At 42.3% G+C, this 22,059-nt stretch overlaps 1 protein-coding gene across 3 annotated transcripts in view; it reads left to right on the top strand.

Moving 5' to 3' along the window:
- Positions 1-1,970: 1,970 nt before the first annotated feature.
- The window catches only part of Uap1 (UDP-N-acetylglucosamine pyrophosphorylase 1), a 33,307-nt gene continuing 13,218 nt past the window's right edge, over positions 1,971-22,059 (top strand). Inside the window, exons 1-5 of one of the 3 annotated variants that reach the window (XM_021197447.2) lie at positions 1,971-2,178; positions 8,216-8,538; positions 13,662-13,866; positions 17,049-17,224; positions 18,656-18,828. In XM_021197447.2, coding sequence (XP_021053106.1) covers positions 8,259-8,538; positions 13,662-13,866; positions 17,049-17,224; positions 18,656-18,828 — 834 coding nt within the window. In that variant the 5' untranslated portion in view covers positions 1,971-2,178; positions 8,216-8,258. The remainder of the gene's footprint in view (positions 2,179-8,215; positions 8,539-13,661; positions 13,867-17,048; positions 17,225-18,655; positions 18,829-22,059) is intronic. The other 2 variants (XM_021197446.2, XM_021197445.2) reach the window with 2 other exon arrangements.

The raw sequence follows: 22,059 nt of genomic DNA, 5'->3' as shown, positions 1-22,059 counted from the left end.
GGAACTCACTCTGTAGACCAGGCTGGCCTCAAACTCAGAAATCCACCTGCCTCTGCCTCCCAAGTGCTGGGATTAAAGGCGTGCGCCACCACGCCCAGCTACCCACTTATTTTTTAAACTGGGTTGAGCTCACACCACTAAAAGTCTGTACCTTTTGGCAGGTACTCCCTTTTGACACGTCAAATTTCCAAGTATATTTATTAGCATCTCTTAGGTAGATATTTCCCTTCCCAATTAAAAAAGAATCTATGGACAAATTTCCTGATATATACCTATATCTCTATCTATCTATCTATCTATCTATCTATCTATCTATCTATCTATCTATCTATCTATTTATCTATCAAAAGCCATGGAGGCTGAGAACTAAAGGGCAGCCTTCAGAAGTGTGAGGTGGTCCCTCATTCCTTTCTGAAACTAAGGCAGATTTTGGAGGAAAATGTGTCGTCCCTCTGCTCTCTCAGAGCTCTAAGGCTCATCTGAGCCTTTGCTGCTGCTCTCATGGCCCTCCCTTAGGAAGGAGGAGCATCTCTGTCCCCTGCCTCTCTCACTGTACTGCAATCCCTTGAAGAAATAGACTCGTGATTCCCCTGTACAGTCTATTGTAAGTTCTACTGTAGAATAACTCAATAAATGCGTTTTGGACAATATGCTCTTTATTGACTGCTGTAGCCACCGATTTCTTCCTCAGAGAATCCTTCAACCCCAGGGACTTGCATACATAAAGGTCAAAGGATTCTGGGCAACCCCATTGTGGACAGGCTCTGTATTCTTCACCTAAGACTGGGTGCTTTCCACGCTGGAAGTATAAAAACCAGAGAACACACCCGTGTTGTTAGTCTTGCTCCAGGAAGGCACACCTGCCACTATCAACAGCACTGTGGGTGCCACTTACAGCTTCTCAGGCGACGTGGCATTCTGACAGGATTTCAGAGGGCATGCAAGACTAAGGCCAAGCAAATACTGCTAATAATATATCATATCCTTCCTTGATCCTGTTCCAAGCTGTTTATCTATCCATCTAATCTCTCAAAGCCACAAAGGTGCCTCAACAAACGAACCCCTTGTTAAATGATACTATTTCTAAATGACACAAATTGATAGTAAAGTTTGGATGAAATATGAATACTCAAGAATGACTAAGAAAACACCGAAAATGTAAAATGAGGAAGCCTATCCACCGGATGGAAAACATCTGACTTTCTCTAGGATCCAGGATATGTTAAATTTAGTTGCTTTTGACATCTCAACAAATTGGACTCTTGTTTCAAAACCTGCAAAACCCAACATAAGAACTCTAAATATAAATGCAACTTCATAACACTGAGATTATAGCCTGCACATACACATCCTATGGTCTAACAGGACAGTTGAATTTTAGCTCTCATCTCCCAGCTAAGTCCTGCTTCCTGGGCCGGTTCTCACTGACTGGCACATTTAGCATGGCCTCGGGTCATCTAATCCCTTTTGATTGCATTTCTTTCACTTGTCGCTGTGTAAAAGGCAACCAGGCTGTGTCGACACCCAAGAGACTCCGAAGACAACAGAGGAAGCCCGGGTCACTGGCAATCAGACATCTGGAGAATCAGACAAAATCAACTAGCTTAAGGTCACAGGCGTGCCCTGGAGGGATCTCTGCCTAGAAAACGGCGGGTCTTTCCCAACCACACCCGTGGGCGTTCGGAAATCCGTCACTGGACTCACTGCGGGAGCTGCGCTCCCTACCGGGCGCGCTGATCCGCCCCGGGTGACCGTGAGGACCCGCCCTGCAGTTTGTCCTTAAGGTGGCGCCTGGCCTCACCGAAGCCGCGCGCGTAGCCGGCCCCGCCCCCGCTAGTGCGTGAGGGGGCGGTGCCGCAGACTGACAGGACCCTTGGCCATCCTATTGGGCAAGAGTCTGAGTGACGTAAAGAGGCTCCTCCTTCCTGTCGCCGGCGCCCGCCCCTTTGGCCGCTCTGGGTCGCTGACGTGTCGGGCCGGCAGGCTTCCGCTCCGCCCCTGGGCCGCAGCCACTCACCGCGGCGGGAGGGGCGGGGTGGCCGGGGCCCGCGCTCCCCTCGGCCGCTGCTCGTGGCCCGCCCCGCCGCCCCGGCCCCTCGGATGACAGTATATATTCCAGGCGGGAGCGGGACGCGGGCGAGTAGCCGAGCCGAAGGAGCCGCGGGATTATCGAGGGAGGTAGGGGCCCCCTTCACGCGCGCGCTCCCACGCCAAGCGCGCGGACCCGGCTACGCGTTGCCGCACCATGCTCGGCGCCCGCTGCTCGGCGCTCCCGAGAGGCGTGGACTGTGTCGCGGCGGGGCGGGGATGTGCGGAGGGTCTTGGGGGAGACCTGGGAGGGGAGGCTTGGGTGGTGATGGAGTCCCCGGCGCTTGTCACCGCTGTTTTTGAGTGTGTGTGTGTGTGGGGGGGGGGGGAGAGGCACGAGGGTCTCAGGCTAGGGCCCGGCATAGGGCATAGTTGTGCCACTTCTGGGGTTCACCGGTGGGAGTAAGTGGTCGCTGTTACTGTCGGGAAAGCGAGTCGGGAACCCACGAGGGTAAGAATTTGAAAGTTCCGACCAGGACAGTGGAATCCAAATGGGGGATGTGACTAGCACAGGACCTGCTTGCCTCTTACCCTCTTCTTTTGATACTGATAGTGAGAGAGATTCAGATTTCAGGGTTTCCCCCTCAGTTGGACTGGTAGAATGAGAGCACACATATGCTCTTGAAGATTTTTAAAAGTTTGGTCTGAAGGTTGGCTGGCCTTCATCGGCACAATATGAGATCTGAAATCCGATGGTAATGACCAAGCTAATACGTATGTATTTATGTGAGGCACAAGTTTAAGGACTTGGAGGTGAAGTTCACTGGGCTTGGATCCAAGAGTTTGCAGTGAACTAAAGGCATTTGTCTATTTCGTTATTAGTTGACTCACTTGGCTGAGGGAAAAGACTTCATAGTCTGTCCAGTTAGTCAGTGGTTAGGACTCAAGTCAGTCTCAGTACCATGCCCCCCCACCCCCCTGCGCTCCCCTCCTCTTTCTTTGTTTTTGTTTGTTTGTTTGTTTTTGTTGTTGTTTTCCCGAGACAGGGTTTCTCTGTGTAGCTTTGCTTGTCCTGGAACTCACTCTGTGGACCAGGCTGGCCCAGAATTCAGAGTTCCATTTACCTTAAAGACATGTATCGCCACTGCCTGGCTCCATGTATGTGTTTCCCCCACTCCACTCCCCAAAGCGATTTACTAACCCATCCTGAGGACATATAGCAGCAGAGGTGGGGGTAGAATTGGGAAATACTGGACTTCCTTAATGTGGCTTTTAAATTCTAATAAAGGCATGTTTCATAATGGTTTGTCGGTTATGTTGATCCAGGTGTGTTAGGTTGTAGGCACACACCAAATTTAGTCATAATTTTTAGTGCAGACTTTTGTTCTTAGTATAAAAATCCATGTTTTTAAGTTCTCTTCTCTATTGCTGTATACCATTTAGTTACACACTCAGCTCTCAAGAAAATCAGTAGGGGATACAGTACTATGGTTATAGCTGTGTCAGGTAAATATAAACCATATTTATTATGAATGTTACATAACACATAAACGGACAGATTTTATTTTGGTAATGAGTTGTTTTATTTCCATGAATATGTTTTTCTCCAAGCACCTAAAGGGGAGTAGTACTTACTGAATGAGCTAGCTAGGTTTCTCTCTCTCTCTCTCTCTCCCTCTCCCTCTCCCTCTCCCTCTCCCTCTCCCTTTCTCTTTCTCTCTCCCTCTCTCCTTTTTCTGAGACAAGGTTTCTCTGTGTATCTCTGACTGTCCTAAAACTCATTCTGTAGATCAATCAGGCCGCAAACTCAGAGTTACAACAGCCTATGCCTCTGACCAGGCCACGATGGCCCGAAACTCCCAGAGATCTGCTTCCTCAGTGCTGGGATTAAAGGAGTAAGCCTCTCCTGTCCAGCTGTGAATGACTTAAAAGAACAGTTCTACTTAATGTTTACCATAGCATGTGTGCATGCACTTTTAGTAGAAGAGACCTCTTTGCTTTTTAATCTTCAGGATATATGAAAAAGGTCAGGTCGTCTTCGTGTGGAAATATATACACCAGGGAAGTGAAATTATTTGCACAGTGTCAAATGATGGGCAGGGGACAACTGGAGCGAGGAACCACAAACGAGGGACACTTCTTTGGTTGCATGTGTCCCCAGTGATTTGCTCCCTCCAGTGCTCACAAAAACAGGGCTGAACATGAGACCCTGGGAACCATTCCTTGGAAAATAATACAAATCTATCTTTCCCTACCGTCTCATTTTTTATTTAATAGAAAATATTTTTTGAGAATTTTGTACATGTTCTAGCTATCTTATTAAATGCTTTTTTAAAAAAGTGGCATAACTCTTGAAACCTAGATGTCAACTGAAATTTTTTTTCTTTTGGTGTTGAGAGTCAGGGTTTCTCTGTAGCCCCGGCTATCCTGGAACTCTCTCTGTAGATCAGGCTGGCACTGAACTCACAGAGATGTGTCTGTTTGCCTCCCGAGTTCTGGGATTAAAGGCAAGCACCAGCCCCACCCAGCTGAAATACCTTTTAATATCCTTGAAAGTGTCCAAGCTTGGTCTCCTGACTTCCCCACCTTTGGGTCTCCCTCTGCTCGGAGGGATTCATTTGGACTGTGATTTGTTGTCGTGTACTGTTGACCTTGAGAGTTTCATCACATAACCCTAGTGTATCAACTGCTCGGCTGTCTAGTCAGTAGTTTCTCTTTGGATGTTTTGATACGTGTATGAAGTTGAAAATGAAGTAAAGGATGGAGTCTCTAATCACCATGTGTTCCGAAACCTGTCCTGTCAACCTTTTCTTCATACTTGGTGAATGGCATCATGCTTCCGTAGTGGACTGTTTCACTTGGACCTAAGCTTGGTTTGTGTCTTTATATGTATTCTTAAGAGTCAGCCAGAAGCTGGGCGGTGGTGGCGCACGCCTTTAATCCCAGCACTTGGGAGGCAGAGGCGGTGGATTTCTGAGTTCAAGGCCAGCCTGGAAAAACCAAAAAAAAAAGTCAGCCAGATAGACACCCCCACATACACACAGGGGTGCTGCTTCTCACCAAGTTTCCTACTACTGAGCCTTTTAGGACTTTTAGGTCCTTTCGCCCACTTTGTTTCTTCGTAGCTGTAGCTCATGTCCTTTTACACACTTGTCTCCTTCTGTGGAATGTGAGTATGAACTTGTTCTTCATCTTACTTCCCTACCGCCTAGATCACACTTAACTTTGGCAGTAAGTGCTCATTAAATATTTGGTGGATAGATTAATAATCACATACAAGTTAATTTTCCTCCTTAAATTCTCTGTTATCACACATGCACACAAAAGGGTAGCTTTTATTGGTAACCTAGTCACATCGTGAGGAGAGCGACTGGGGACGAATCACAACTCACTATAGTTTTGTGACCTCAAAAAGCAAGCCATGTTGGGCCCGTAGGTTATGCTGGAAGTGAAAACTCCCTAATGAAGTCGCTGCCCGTGTAATATAGCAGGGCACATTACTACATACTTGGTGATGGCTGCGAGTAAACTTGGAAAGGTTTACTGGGAAGCTGGGTGTTACTCCAGCAACAGCCCTTTTATCCTGTGTTTCCCGTGGGTCTTGGTTCCATCAAGAAGCCACGCCAAGTGATTAGCTTATCCACGTTTGTACTCACTGATCTCTATGATGTTCATGGGATGAAATCACAGAAGGATCCCATTCTCGGAGTCTGTCCCTTGTACAAGACTGCAGTGGCCTTTAGACAGCTGCTGCCACCATGTCCTGATCTCTGAACATAGGACTCTGGGGGCCTTTTCCTTATTGCTCCCATTGAGGAAATTTTCTTTTCTTGTGTCTTTGATAAACTTTTTGATTTTGTCTGTAGTAGCTTTTTCATGTTCAAAAGGTTGTGACTTAGAACTGTAGAGTGCAGATTTCACGTCATTAATAGTAGCGTTTTTATTGAGGCCTCTCAATGCCCTAGGCGCTTTCGAAATTGCCTTTCATCATAGTAAGGATGCCCTTATCTTTAGAGGTAAGTGCTCCTTTTCTGTTGTTTTTGGTTTATTTGTTTGTATGCCTTTGAGACAGGCCTGTGCTCTGTAGCTCGGGCAGTATAGCCCTGGCTGTCCTGGAACTCACTCTGTAGACCAGGCTGGCCTCGAACTCAGAAATCCGCCTGCCTCTGTGCCACCATGCCCAGCTGAATTTGGTTTTCTTCACTGATGGCTCTAGTTCCATGAATTTTTCAGAAAATGACATTTCAGTCTTTAGGACTGAATAAAATCCCATTACGATAGCTATCATATTTTCCTTTATCAGTTTGTATGATATCTAGGCTGGTTCTGTATCTTGGCCATTAAGAACAGTGCAGCAAGAACTGTGGCTGTGCAGGTATATACCTCTGCATGCTGACTTAGATAACCAGAAGTGGTTGTAGCTAGGTCCTGTTGTAGTTCTACTTTTAGACCTTGAGCCACCTCCATCCTGACTCCTATAGCAGATGGACAGTTCACGTTGCTATTAGCATCATACAAGGGTTCCTTTCCCCCACATTTTTAGCTACATGTAGTGTCACTCTTTTTTCTTTTTTAAGTTTTACTTTTTGCAATGTGTGTGTGTGTGTGTGTGTGTGTGTGTGTGTGTGTATGTTTGAACATCTGTGGAACTTGGTTCTCTCTTTTCACCATGTGGGTTCTGGGGATAGATAGACTTCGTGTACTCAGACTTGGAGACCTGCTGAGCCACCTTACCTGTGTTTGATTGCTTTTTTGATGATAAACATTCTAATTGGAGCCGGGCATGGTAGCGCACACCTTTAATCCCAGCACTCAGGAGGCAGAAGCGGGCGGATTTCTGAGTTCCAGGACAGCCTGGTCTACAGAATGAGTTCCAGGACAGCCAGGGCTACACAGAGAAACCCTGTCTCGAAAAACCAAAACCAACCAACCAGCCAAACAAACAAAAAACATTCTAATTGGGTCCCCTTGAGTTCTTGTATCCACAGTTGTGTTTTAGCTTGCTTTCTTTCTAGCTGTCTTTCTTTACAGTGTATTTGGTACCCTGGCTTCTTTCTCTTTTCTTTTTAATGCACATGGTGTTAGTGCCCTGTGTATCATTCCATAGTTGGCTTCCTATCTCTTACTCTTTGATCTACAGTCAGTTGTCTGGTTCTCATGAGCTAGACCTGCCCTACACCATATCCTGTCATTGTGCGCCTTCACTTTCTGACCGATTCCTATCTTCTTCACACTCCTTCACCAGAGCCATCAAGGTCTCCTGGTTTCCTGCTCTTATCTATGCAGTCTGTTTGACCCCCTGTAGGGTCAAAGAGCTAGATTGTGAACATTTCCCAGCTGGTTCCTATTTAGATCGTGTGTTCATCAGTATTAGGTGGATGGTAGACTCACCTATATATTTAATTTCTTCATTCCCTTACTTTTTAGCATTATGCAGTTTAAGAGTTGGCTTTGTGATCATAGAGTACTCATGCTCGTGGCTAACATGGTCTTCTTCCCTGATTGTTATGTGTGCATTGCCTTTCCTTCCAGTTAGGGCTCAGGTTTTTAGTGAGTAGATGATGGTTGTGATTCACCTGTTTCCCTGTGGAAGTTGCTTTTGAAATATTGTTTTCATAGTTAATAGGTGGTGCTGAGCTCTGAATACAACAATAATTATCTTCATTAGAGGCAAAGGGAGAACAGGTGATCTATTAAGTTGTAGCATAGTGTTCAGAGGAGTAGGGCGGCAGCAGATGTGGAGTGGCAGTGGAGAGAGATCGAGGGGGTAAGGTGCCACTCCACTGGCTGCGAGGCTGAGTGTCCTCAATGTGAATACTGGTAACAGTTACAAGTGATGGAGAGGTAGGAACTTAGATGAGACTTGTAAGTAAAGTGCTTCGTATAGTGCTGGCACATAGTGCTAATTACTGTTGAAGTTTGAGCTCTCACAAATATTGAGTCAGTGTCAGAAAGGCAGAAGTTCATTTCTAAATATTGAGATTTTAAAAACATAGTGTCATACATAGCTCAATGATGGGGTTATGTTCTGAGAAGTATGTCATTAGGCTGTTTGATTACTGTGCAAATATCATACATGTATAACCTAAGGTAGCTTAGATGGGACCACTGTTAGATAAGTGATCTTGGCCAAAATGTCAGGACAACTGTCTGCCCTTTGTTAATTCCTTTTCTTTTTGGTTCACAGCTCTACCTACTCTGTTTTTACAAAGCTTCACAACCAGAGCACTATGAATGTCAATGACCTCAAACAAAGGCTGTCCCAAGCTGGGCAAGAGCACCTGCTGCAGTTCTGGAACGAGCTATCAGAAGCCCAGCAGGTAGAACTTTATATGGAGCTCCAGGCCATGAACTTTGAAGAGCTGAACTCGTTTTTCCAGAAGGCCATTGGCGAATTTGATCGATCCTCTCACCAAGAAAAGGTGGATACACGAATGGAGCCTGTGCCCCGACAGGTTTTGGGCAGTGCTACCAGAGATCAAGAGCAGTTGCAGGCCTGGGAAAGTGAAGGTACTGGTGTGCTCACGTCTTACCCATTGTGCTATGAGATATGTTGAAATTACGTCTTACCCACTGTGCTATGAGATATGCTGAAATTACTCAAGTTGCTGGATCATGTAGCACTGTGCCTATCATACTAGAAATCAGATGACCCACTAGCACATGGCAAACATTCTTGCCAAGGTAGCTATGGTTATTCTTGCCTGCTATGGACTCTGCTTGAATTACCGCTGCCTGGTTTCAAAGCTCTTCTCTAGTCTTTATTCTGCCTCGGTCGGTCTCCTTTTGTCTTTAAATTCTATACTCTTGCTGGGTTACTTTCCCTGAAATTTTGTGGCATGAGTTAAATGTTCCAATTTAAGCTGCTTTGACCTGAAAATCTGCCTTGAACTGGTTTTCCACACCTGAATTTCCAGCTCTGTTTTCTTCTGTGTTAGCATGTCTCATTCCTATTGCTGTACATATTGTAGCTGAGGCAAGCGGTTCACCTTGCCTAGGTGTTCTGTTATGCATTTCCTCCTGTGTTTATATTTATCTTTAGCTTGGTCTGGCCTGTGCCCTTTCTCTGCTTAGCGTCACCTTGAAGGCCAGGGAGCTGTGCAGGCCGTTGGTCTGCTGCTGTGGACTGACATTCTCTGTTTTGTTTGGGAGGTGCTAGAGATCAAGCCCAGGGCCTTCTGCATGTGAGAAAAGCACTCTGCCACTGAGCCACATCTCTTGACAGCTGCCTGCTGGTTTTGACCTCTCCACAAAGGCCAGGAAAACTTCGAACTTGCAGCCCTCCTGCCTCAGCCTCCTCAGTAGCCAGTTAGAGGCCCAGTTCCTATACTCATTCTTCTTTAAAATTTTTTTTTTCTTTTTAAAAAAATGTATATGTATAGAATATTTTGCTTTTATGTTTGCCTGTACATCATATGTGTACAATGCTCACAGAGGCTGGAAGAGGGTGTCAGATCCCTTCAGAATGAAGTTAGAGGAGGTTGTGAGTTATTCTGTAGGTACTCGGAATTGAACTCAGGACTCTAACTCAGTGCTGTAACCACTGAGCCGTGACCCTAGCTTCCTTACACGCATTCTTTACCATTCTCCTGATTAGCTGTTTTCAGTGCTTTCCTCACTGTGCAGTTCGACTTAGTTGTTTATACTTGCACTTGATGCTACCTTTAGTGACAGCTGTTTGCATTTGTCTTCCTAATTACATCATACACTTTTGAAGAGCAGCACATGTCCTGATTGTCTGTGTATGTTAGACATTACTTAGGAGGAAAATTTGCAGTTATATATTGATCAATATCATGTGTTGAATTTGCTCACAGATTTCTTGTTCAAAACGTATAGTATAATGTAGTCTTATGTCTAGTACTAATTTATACTGTTGAGGATGGCAGAATAGTAGTAGTTCCACTATAGCTTGTTGGTAGAGTTGCTTTTTGTAATCTAGTTCTCCTGTAAATAAAAAGGTTGCTAAATACTATACCTTAGGCCTGTGCATTAGTTACTTTTAAATAGCTCTGATGAGGTACCAGACAAATAGTTTAAAGGGAGAAGTATATATATTTTGGGTCACAGTTTCAGGGAGTTCCCTCCATCCTGATCGGGAAGGCTTGCATCACTCACTGGCTTCTTCTTCCCCTTTGACTCTGTCAGAGCTCCTTCCGTGGGATGGTGTCATCCTCATGCACAGTGGGCCTCTCCCCTTTACTTAACCTTTCCTAGACATACCCTCACAGGTGTACCCAGGGCTGTGCCTCACCAGTCTCCTAGGTGAATGCAGAGCTAGTTAGGTTGACAGTGAAGACAGGCCAGCACAACTTTTGAGTCTTTGCCTACACTTCTCGATAAGTCTCTGCCTTGTTTTCTTAATGGAATGAACAAGTGAGACTAATATACTTTATTATAAAATCTATCTTCAAAATATCCGAAATTGCCTGTAACTATATCAGATCTAGTTTTCTTATATTACCTACTTATATACATGCTTACTTTCATAGATGTAAATAATATCATAGCTACATTATTATCTCGGTGGCTGTTTTTGCCTTTCACCTTTTGACATCCCACCTCTCCATGAAATAAGAAGACAGCTGGTGTCATTGGCATTTTCTATACCTTACCTCCCCTAGGCCGACAGGTTTATTGATTTCTAACTTGTGTTCCAAAGAGCCTCAAAGAGTTCACTTGTGGGAAAGCTGCTTCATACAGGGAAGAGGAAGCTGACTCTAGCTGGGCAGGTCTCTAACCTTTCAAATCTGTCACAGTGGTTCTACTTCCTTCTGTTCTGTGTATTTAATTGTTATATGAGCCTTTATTCAGGAGAATTCAAAAGGACTTATTCATAAGGATGTTAAAGAGCAGCTTGAGAAAGATTGGTTAATCATTCAGAGGATGCCTTTCAGATCTGAAATGCACATGTATGGCTGACCTAGCATCTTGCCAAGAGAGTATGGCTAACCTGGCTTCTTATGGAGGGAGCTCTGGCTAACATACCCTCTTCCTGAGAACTGGGCAGGGCCACTCAGAATCGAGAGAATGACTTTCAGAGGAACCTTGTGAATGGAGAGTTTTAGTGATATGGTGACTCATTCTGACGTTGCAATCATTAATCCTGTCTTCTTGCTCTGGGTTTCAAACAGGCTACCACTCCAAATCAGAAGTCAAATGGGCTTCTTCCCTCCTTTACCCCAGCCGTCATGTTTCTCTTTAGGGATAAAGGAGGGTGGAGTCATACCATGAACAGTTAAGGAATCTGGTGTAATGGCTGTAAGCAACAAGCAGGCCTCCTTTTGAGTCTTTAGCTTTTAATGAACTCTATAGAACTAATCTACATTTATAATTTTTCATTTAATGTTTAATCCCCAATTGTTAGAACCAAGTATGGCTCAGGAAGGAGCAAAGCAAATTTCCTTTTGGCTCGGTATCAGGAAACAGTATTTATTTGTGGCTTAACAGTAGGGTGGAGGGGGTTTAGTAACTGATTTTATATCCTTCTCTCTTAGCCAGAAATTGTTGTGTGTTTGCACAGTCATATCAATAGAAAGTTTCTGCAGTGGTGAAGATTATATCATTGTATTTTATATGCTGCAAGGAGTCTCATAACTGTTTCAAGGACAATTTTGTTTTCTTCATGATGGGGGAAAAAGTATTGTGTAGTACTTTCTAAACATCTGTTATTGAAATGATAATGGACATTTGAAACTGAGGGTAGGAAGTTATTTCTTAAGGGCTAAGTAATTTCCTTGTTGAAGAGAGGTCTTACTTTAATTTGAGTTTTACAGCTTTCTGGCTACACATAAATAGTGTAACATAGACTAGCAACTGGGAACTCTTGAGGTCTTCAAAGAGAAGCAATTAGAAGCTTTGAGAAGAATGCCATTTTAGTAAAGATACACTAGGAAAGTCTAATTGCTTAGTAAATGTTGTCCTTTATTTAAAAATGCATATTTAGTTAAGTACAAGTTAATTTCCCACTTATACTAACAAGTATTCAGTGATACCCATTTTATTTCCTGTGAAACATTTTCCTAACAAGCATAGAGGTTCTGGGAATGGATGCTGGCCTCGTATGGCTGGGTGGTAAGCGGCCTACCACTGAGCTGCATTCCCAGGACCTGAATTGATGTCTCTTCTCTTTCTATGACAACATGGTAGGGAGGAAAGTGTCTTGTGGAGCAGAAATGTGCTCAGCATTATTTCCTCTACTCTTTCTTAGGTCTAGCATAATAATGCTTTAATAGATTGGTTTTATTTTAAAGGTAATACATACTTATCTAAAAGAAATTAGAAAATACTAAAAATGTCAAAGAAAAAGAAAATTTCTGCCATCTCACACTCCAGACAAAAATAATTACTAGTAATACTATAGTATTTTCTTTTACATGTATACATAGGATATCATTGTGTAGAAATTTATATGGATTTATTATGAAATAGTTCAAGTATATTATGAACAGTATTTTGAGACAAATATGATATAGTAAATTCCTACATATGCTACTTTGACTAAAAGTTAATTTTTTTTGGCCTCATGTATCCTCCCTTTTGTTCTCTTTTTTCCTTGTTGCTGTATTCCAAATGTCATGCTGTTCTTATCATCATAGTTAAGTATATGACTTGAAATATGTATACAGTGCCAAAAATATCTCTTCCCAACCCATTTGAATCACAATACCTTTTTGTTGAATGCCTATTGAAATTCACAGTATGTAGTGCATTAGTTTATAAAATGAGTTCAGATAGAGAAGTCCCTGAGTAGTCTGCCTTTTGTGTTTAACATTTTGGGAAGCAGTTTCAGTTGTAACATGTGATTACAACCTAAAGACTTAGGATGGGCATGGCAGTACCTGCTGTAGTCATAACGCACAGGTGTGGAAGCAGAGGGGTCACTATTTCAAGTCTATGTTTGGCTGCATGGAAAGTTTGAGGCTAAAGGTTTGTGAGACTTTGTCTAAAGCAGAAAACAAAACAAAACGACAACAACAAAAGGCAAGACAAAGCTTTTGTGCTTCAGTATTTGTTCTGACTGGCTTTCTTGGATAGCTTTCCTTCATGTGTCCTAGCTGAAGTGCCTGTTGATGCCCCTTGACTTGTCCTGAAGTGTCTACAGTTTACATGGAAGTTCTTGTGCTCTGCTTCAGCAGCACCCATGAAACTGTCCGTGTTTCAGGCACCTGTCCAAGTTACAGCACAGTGAGGAAGCAGTCCAACCAGGAAGTTATCCAGGAAGGGTTTGACCTTTCACAGGCTGCTGGAAACGGCCTTGTTTCTTGTAATGTTATCAAGGAAGAGTGCTCAGAACCTTCTGGGCTCACAGTGCCTGGATCTCCAAAGAGAGAAGTTCTCTAGATCTACAATTCTCTCTCTCTGGCTTAATTTTTTTTTTATTTTAATTTTTTCTCTCTGTATTAAAATCCATCCTGTAAGAAAATCTTAACTCAGTTGGAGTTGGTGCTACAGGGCAGTTGTGAGCCAGCTGGTAACTGAGCTTGAAGAGCAGCTCTTAACAGCCGAGGCCTAGAAAGATATTTTAATGTGTCCATTCAAGCCTCGCACTGGCCTTTGGGCATTCGGGTCGCCTAAGCTTAAGTTTGTGTTGAATTATGGAGGTTTTGTGATACAAGTGTTTTCTTTTCTAGGACTTTCTCAGATTTCTCAGAACAAAGTAGCAGTTCTTCTTCTAGCTGGTGGGCAGGGGACAAGACTTGGAGTCTCATATCCCAAGGGCATGTATGATGTCGGCTTGCCATCCCACAAGACACTTTTTCAGATTCAAGCAGAACGTATTCTGAAGCTCCAGCAGTTAGCTGAAAAACACTATGGCAACAAGTGCACCATCCCTTGGTAAGCCTCCTATTGCGCTAGAGCATCTGCTCTGTAGCATTCAAATGTATATAAACTTGCTGACAAGAAGGCGCACTTCCTGTGGTCAGTGATCTGTGGACAGGTAATTCTGTATTGCTGGAAGTAGTATATTATAGCTATCTATCTGACCTCAGGCTTTACTGGGAGTGTATATGCACTTTTCTATCCTTAACTGAGCACCTTAAGAATACCTTTCAGTATCCAACAAACCCTCGTTGCAGAAACTTCTTCCTGACTGATGGTGTGTCTAAAATAGGCCTTCTGGTCGAAAATTAATTTCCTTCTGAAAGCTGAAAGTGTTGCTTTATTGTTCCCAATGTTGCTGCCAGGTGTCCAGTGTCATTTCGATCCCTAACCATTTTGTTCCCTCTCTCAAGCAATTGGGTCTCTTCCTTATAGTGTCTGAAACTTCATGATAAGATGGTATGGCCCATTAGGCTTTTTCAGTCTAGCAGTGCAAGTCCTAAGCATCAGGTTAGGTAGTTCTTACTGCCCCTCACTCCCCTCCCCCCACCTCTTCCATGTACCCCCCCAGAGATGAAAGCCACTTTGACCTCTCTGCTATGGGTCACACTTGTTTTCTCAGCCCCTACTGGAGTGCTGCATAGGGCACTGTCTTGGCCACTGCCTCCTAAGCACTGAGAGTGACACTCAGGTGATTCTGCGCTGCCTTTCACTTTTGTTTTCCTTTTCTCTTTAGCTCTCTGATTAGTTTCCCAGAGCAGGTTTTAAGGGGGAGCCAGCAGTGCATTTGACCTCCCTCAGGGCCTTGATCTTATCACTTCAGTCCCATAGGACCAATCAAAACTGATGTTTTTTTGTCTCCCAGCAACAGCCTCTGGTCCTAGTGCAGATTCCCTAGCCTGTACCAGCATCAGAAAAGACAGCCAGGAAGAAGTAGCTGCTTAATTCCCCTTGGAAGATTCTCCCTCTCTGGGGCTCCAGGTCTCAACCATGCTGCTTTGTGACTCTCTGATTCCTTTGAACACGTTTTTGGAATAAGTTTTCAAGATGTTCAAGTTCTTTTTCAATACAAAAGTATTGGGATGCTGCAAACTTTTCTTTTTTCCATCTTGATTCCTGTGGGGGTTTTGAGGGACATCTGTGTTCTATGCAGTCAGTGTGTTATTTACAGCCCCGTTCTGTTGTCATGTTGGATTTTCTTCTCTCTTCCCTCTACTTTCTAATGCTCTGCGTCTGTTTGTATGCAGAGCAGTTTCCCACCTCTTTTTTATTTCTATAAAACAAAGAGTTGTGGCTCAGCTTATTACGAAGGTTCAAATGCCCCAAATGATTTGGTTAGCATACATATTCACTATGGCAGGAAATCATGCCATTTTCTAAATCAATTTAAATAATTATTTTTGTTTTATGTTCTGCTGTCTTAGTCAGGGTTTCTATTTCTGCACAAACATCATGACCAAGAAGCAAGTTGGGGAGGAAAGAGTTTATTCAGCTTACATTTCCATACTGCTATTGATCACCAAAGGATGCAGGACTGGAACTCAAGCAGGTCAGAAAGCAGGAGCTGATGCAGAAGCCATGGAGGGATGTTCTTTACTGGCTTGCTTCCCCTGGCTTGCTCAGCCTGCTCTCTTATAGAACCCAAGACTACCAGCCCAGCGATGGTCCNACCCACAAGGGGCCCAACCCACTTGGTCACTAATTGAGAAAATGCCCTGCATCTGGATCTCATGGAGGCATTTCCTCAACTGAAGCTCCTTTCTCTGTGATAACTCCAGCTGTGTCAAGTTGACACAAAATTAGCCAGTATAGTTGACCCCTTGTCAACTTGACACACAAACACATCACTAGTAAGCCTCAATCCTTAGTTCTTATNCATCCCCAANATCTAAATAACTTTAAAAGTCCCACAGTCTTTACATATTAAAAGTTCAATCCCTTTAAAATATTCAGTATCTTTTAAAATACAAAGTACTTTAAAATTCAAAGTGTCTTAAAAAACTTCCTTCAAGAGGGAAAAATATCAGGCTTCACTAAAAAACTTCCTTCAAGAGGGAAAAATATCAGGGCACAGTCACAATCAAAAGCAAAAATCAATCTCCAACCATCCAATGTCTGGGATCCAACTCATTGTTTTATGTTCTGCCTTCTTGTATGTCTGCACTACATGCTTGCAGTATCTGCAGAGGTCAGAAGAGGGCATCAGACGCTTTAGAAATGGGCTTACAGTGGTCATTACCAAATGGAGCCAACCTGAGTCCTCTGTAAGAGCAAGCGCTCTTAACTGTGAGCCCTCTCTCCTGCTCTGTGCTTCATCAGTTGATTTATGTAATGATTATTAGTTGACCTACTGTTTCTAAGTCCTAAGTATTGATCACTCACCAGAACAAGAATCCTAACTTTTATATAGCTTAAATTCTGGTAAGGCCCAGAACCACTTTAGTTTCTAATTATAGTCTTAGGTAGGATCTTTTTAATCTCTTGATATTCTGCCATGAATTCAATTTTTTAAAAAATGAAAGATTTGTTTTAATTTTTTATGTGTATAAATGTTTTATTTGTGTGTACATCTGAACACCCTTATGTGTGCCTGATACCCAGGGAGACCAGAAGAGGTGCTGGTTTCCTAGGACTGGAGTTTGAGGCAGTTGTGAGCCACATGTGGATGTTGGGAATTGAATGGTGACCTTTGGAAGAGCAGACAGTGGTCTTAACTGCTGAGCCATCTCTCGAGGTCCTGAATTAAGGTTCTGTGGCAGCAGAATGTGTAATTTTACTTTTATGATTTTCACTGGGTGGTGAGCAGAGTCTGGGCTTCATTTCAGATTTTAATAAGAACCACAAGATGATATTAGCCTGCATTACTGTTATCTTTTTTTCCTCTATTTACAATGAGAGGTTTAATGTTAGTGTACACAGAGTTTATGTGCTTGCTTATGCCTCTAGGTATGGGTTCTTTGCTGCTGGAAACAGGTTTGATATTTTCATAGGCTTATTTTGGACATAAGGACCAGTAAAATCCTGGAAGAAATACAACTGCTAATTAGTGTGTCTGAGCCAGAAAAAAGATGAAGTAAATCAAATATAAAGCAAGCGCTCTTACAGAGTCTCTGCAGCTTGGGAGATATAGTGAGTGTACTTGCTTTTGCCTTAATTCTTGCAATATCATTGCTTATAAAATGGACTCTCTTTTGCAGGTATATAATGACCAGCGGCAGAACAATGGAATCAACGAAGGAGTTCTTCACAAAGCACAAGTTCTTTGGTTTAAAAAAGGAGAACGTGGTATTTTTCCAGCAGGGAATGCTGCCTGCTATGAGTTTTGATGGGAAAATTATCTTGGAAGAGAAAAACAAAGTTTCTATGGCTCCAGGTTTGTATCATCCTCATGCAGTGGTGACCGACTTAATACTATGGAACAACTCACTAACTATTGATTTTCTTTTGAATGGTGGTGATTTGGATATTAATAAAACAGGTTTCTTTCCTCTTCAATTTTTTTCTTTTAAATTGTCAATGGTCTAAAAAGTTGAAAATGTCTGTTAGTGAAATGAATGGATTGATTTTTATATTTCTTGTGGATGTTTGTCCTAGAGAGCTTTCTGGATGTTCATTCTCCTCCCTTACTGTTTTATATATACAGCAGTGCCCTTGGCACACTATTTACTGTACTGAAGAACAGTGAGACATTGCTATTTAGTAGGCAGGAGGCTTAGCTCATGATGTAAGTCAGTGCTAGATTGATTACCTGGCACTAACAAGGCTCTGGGTTCACAAATCACCACTAGGAAAAAAACCAAAACAACAAAGTAGTGAGAGGCTAAACGATAGTTTCCAAGTGGCTTTAAATCTTAAATCATACAGACATGATTGCCTAGGGACATTATGTGGCAAAGAGAAATCTTCATACAGTAAGAGAGCACAAGGCAGAAGTGTATACACGTGAATAGGGACCCTGGCTTGTGTGTCTGCAGTTAGCATGTGCACACTGCAGTTTGCTGATGGCATTTACTGGAAATGGACGGTAGTGCTTGCATAACCACACAGAGTGACCTGGAGAGCGAGCTCAGCTGTGAAACCTGCGTGAATTTCTCTGAGTCTGTACTTGGAGGGAAGGCTGAGAGGAATAGACAGTAAACCATACCTTCACCATGTATCGGCCTGCTTTGATCTGGATTCCTGTTTGCAAAAGACTGTTTTTGTTTGTTTTGAGGTGAGGTCTAATGTAAGGCTGATCTGCAACTCACTGTACAGCTGAAGCAACTTTAAACTCCTGGTCTGTCTGCCTTCCTAAGTGCTGGGACTGCACGTGTGTGCCGCCACACCCTGTTTAGAAGAGAGAGAAACTTTTGCTTATAGTTAGTTTAAATCTCAATAGGTTTTCATGTCTGTCTTCTTAACAAGTGAATTAGTGTAAAATGCTTAAATATTTTTATCTTGAGTTAGATAAGTCTGGATGGGCTATGAATATAGGGCTGATTTGAATCATAAATATTAATAAAAATCTAAATGTTCCGAAGTAATCATTGCTTGATAAGTGTTACATTGTACCCTATGTTTTAGGATAAATTATTGTTTTGAGATTTCCTAGATTTGCATTAATGATGTTATTCTGGGCATAATTATGCTAAAGAGACTTCAAAGCTATGTGAGCATGATTGCCTCTTGACACCGGAACTTTATGTGCTTATTTGGTATTTTTGACTTTGTAATGAAAGCCATCTCAGTTTGAAATGTTAAACAGTCTTCTAGTTGCCTTCACAGTGGGTCATGGAATACTACTGGTGGCTTGTTTATTTTCCAGATGGGAATGGTGGTCTCTACCGAGCTCTTGCAGCCCAAAACATTGTGGAGGACATGGAGCAAAGAGGCATCTGGAGTATTCATGTCTATTGTGTGGACAACATATTGGTAAAAGTGGCAGACCCGCGGTTCATTGGATTCTGCATTCAGAAAGGAGCAGACTGTGGGGCAAAGGTAATGCCTTCCCAGCTCTGATGATCTTTCTCTGCCAGTCTTTTTAAGGTGATCTGAATAATTTAGAACCATTCATCCAGCTAGAGTATCTGAACCATTCCATTTGGTTGTAGAGGGTCACAAGTTCTTGCTTCACACAAGAATTGAAACAATGTGAGGATGGTTTGTGACTTCTGGAGACAGTGAATGATGGTCGTCGTTAATGAGTTTGTTACTCTCAAGGCATGCTCAAGAACTTTAAGCTGTTGTTTTTCCTGCTGGAGTAGATGGGCAAGGGGGTGTGGTAGAAACAGCAGGTGTAAACTTCAGTAAGGCATTTAACAAGGGGTTTCATGATTTTCTGTGAATAAGGCAGAAATGTGGAGATTATGAATAAAGAGACTAAAAGGAATCCAATTCCTGTTGGAATGACTATAAGTGCACTGATATCAGGGTGGAGGGAGGTTATGTTGTGTATAGGAACAGTTAAATGTGTGTGTGTGTGTGTGTGTGTGTGTGTGATAGATAAAGCTAGGAATAAAATAGTCAGAAGAAACCTTAACATTTCAGAAGATTTAAAAATATTTATACAAATATTGATTTTTCTGAAAGTCTTTTAAAGCTTCTATTCTCAACAAATAAATTATAACACAGTCATGTTAGATCCCATGGAGACTAATGGGGAGATATCAATGAAATGATCGCAAGGTTTAGAATAAACTGGGAAGATGGCCAAGAAATCACACAGGCTTCCTTAAGTGATGTCCAACAGAGCCATCTATTTTGGTATAAATGATAGGAGGCTTTTTAGTTTTGTATGCGGTTTACTAATAGCATGGTATGTTTATGTATTGCATTTGTTTTATTTGTGCACTGAAAGATATCTAGGTAGATCCTATATCTTAGCTCTTGTGAGCAGTGCAGCAGTGACATAGGAACATAGTCCTTGATTTGCTGAATTCAGTTCTTTTCGACCTGTACTGAGTAGTGGGGATAGCTGGATCACATGATAAATATATTTTTTGGAATTTCATATTGCTTTGTATAGCTGCTGTGTAGAACTAATATCCCCACCAACAGTGTGTAAGAGTTTCCTTTTTTTAGGGCTTTGAAAGATAGCTTGCAGTTATGAGCACTTCTTCCAGAGGATCTGGTTCAGTTCTCAGGGCCCACAGAACAGTTCACAACTATCGGTGGCTCCAGTTCCTGGGGATCCCATGCCCTCTTCTGGCCTCTGTGGGCAATGCATACATACATGCAGGCAAAACATTTCTGATAACCTTTTTTTAGGAAAGTTGCCTTCTCTACATTTCTTCACTGATACTTTTTCCTTTTTTGATTACATTCAATCTAACTGGGTGACCATTAGGTGATAATAAAGAGGTAGAAATGCTAATGACCCCAATTTGATCATCATATATGTATATGTTTATTGAATTATACTGTATCATATAAATGTAATTATAATAATTTAAAAATGAAATAATAAACTGAAAAATAGAGTATTTCAAATTGTAAAAATGAATGAGAAAATAGGCTAAGTAAAACATATCTCTTCTTCAAAGCTCATACCAAAATCACTCCAAAGTGGACACACATTTAAATATAAACGTGAAACCATGAAGATGTTAAAATGTAGAGTGCTTGTATATGCTTGATGTAAAAGTCGAAACCATGTGTGCTCTGACCAAAACAAAGTGGGCCATATATGAATGTGAAATGTCTGTTAAAAATGAGACCTCAAGGGCTAGAGAGATGGCTCAGATGTGTGTGGGTTTTTTTTAAGATTTATTATTATATGTAAGTACACTGTAGCTGTCTTCAGACACACCAGAAGAGGGTGTCAGATCCCATTATAGACAGTTGTGAGCCACCATGTGGTTGCTGGGAGTTGAACTCAGGACCTTTGGAAGAGCAGTTAATGCTCTTACCTGCTGAACCATCTTACCAGCCCAATGGCTCACATGTTAAGAGCACTTGGCTGTTCTTTGGAGTCCAGAGTTCAAGTCCCAGCAACCACATGATGGCTCACAACCATCCGTAATGGGACCCAATGCCCTCTTCTGGTGTATCTGAAGACAGGGACTGTGTGTATATATAATAAATCTTTAAAACAAAGAGACCTCAAGAGACACACCATAATCCTGGTTAGAGGTTTTTCTATTATAAATTAATTTCTTTCCACATTAGTCTAAAACTTAGTTCTATGCAGAAGCTGAAGGCCTAGATTTAGCAAATCAGGCTTTGAGAGATTGAATATTAGGTCTAATAAGACTTCATCTTCTCTGAGACGTGGTGTTGCTGTTAGCCTGGGCTGACTTGAAATTCACGGTAGCCCTCCTGCCTCAGCTTCATAAGGGGCTGGAGTTATGGGCATGAACCATCACATACAACATAAGACTCTTTGATTCTGAAGAGAATCATTGATTTAGATGATCTAATCAAATACTCAATAGCACATGCCGAGTGTTTAATCACTGCTGAATTGCAGTGGAAACAGCACATTGAATTGTAAGTAGCTGGCAAGCTGAAAAACCACCAACGCACGGCAGTGCATTTCTGACCTTGTTCCACTTGGTGTCACTCTTCCTTCTGAGACAGGACCTTAATCTTTACAGTAAAAGTTTCAGAGTCAGTGTAAAGACTGAGATCAGAGGATCTGGCCACCGCATTTGATTTAAGATATCAACATTCTTCATTCAGATAGTTCATACGTCCCAGATTATGGGTCATTAATTGTGTTTGCGAAGCAGGGCTGAAATTCATGTTCCCAACCCTTACTCTCTCTCTTCTGTTAAGCATCTGGAGAATAGTCCTGCTTGCTGGAAACTGGTGTGCTGGCGTGTGTGCACTGTTCACACAGAGACATAAGTGTTCATTCCTCCTAAGTCCAGCTGAGGCTTCCTTCTGCAGACTCACCACGTAGTCTTGGGTCTGGCATTTAAGATTTTAGTCATTCTGAATGAATAAGAATTCAGATGGAACCTAGCTAAGATTAGATTGACATAGGTAAAGTTTTTACAAAAGTTAGTTAACAATATCTCTCTCCTCCTACCTTTGTTTTTTGGGACTTGACTTAAGTTCACCTCTGCTTTCCAGGTGCTGGGATCACAGATATATGCCGCTTGGCTAGACTTTTTTTTTTTATTTTTTATTTATTTTTATTTTTTATTTTTTTAAAGATTTATTTATTTATTATATGTAAGTACACTGTAGCTGTCTTCAGACACTCCAGAAGAGGGCGTCAGATCT

This window comes from Mus pahari, chromosome 5, assembly GCF_900095145.1.
Source record: "Mus pahari chromosome 5, PAHARI_EIJ_v1.1, whole genome shotgun sequence".
Classification (NCBI taxonomy): domain Eukaryota; kingdom Metazoa; phylum Chordata; class Mammalia; order Rodentia; family Muridae; genus Mus; species Mus pahari.
This window is presented reverse-complemented; position numbering and strand designations above follow the sequence as displayed.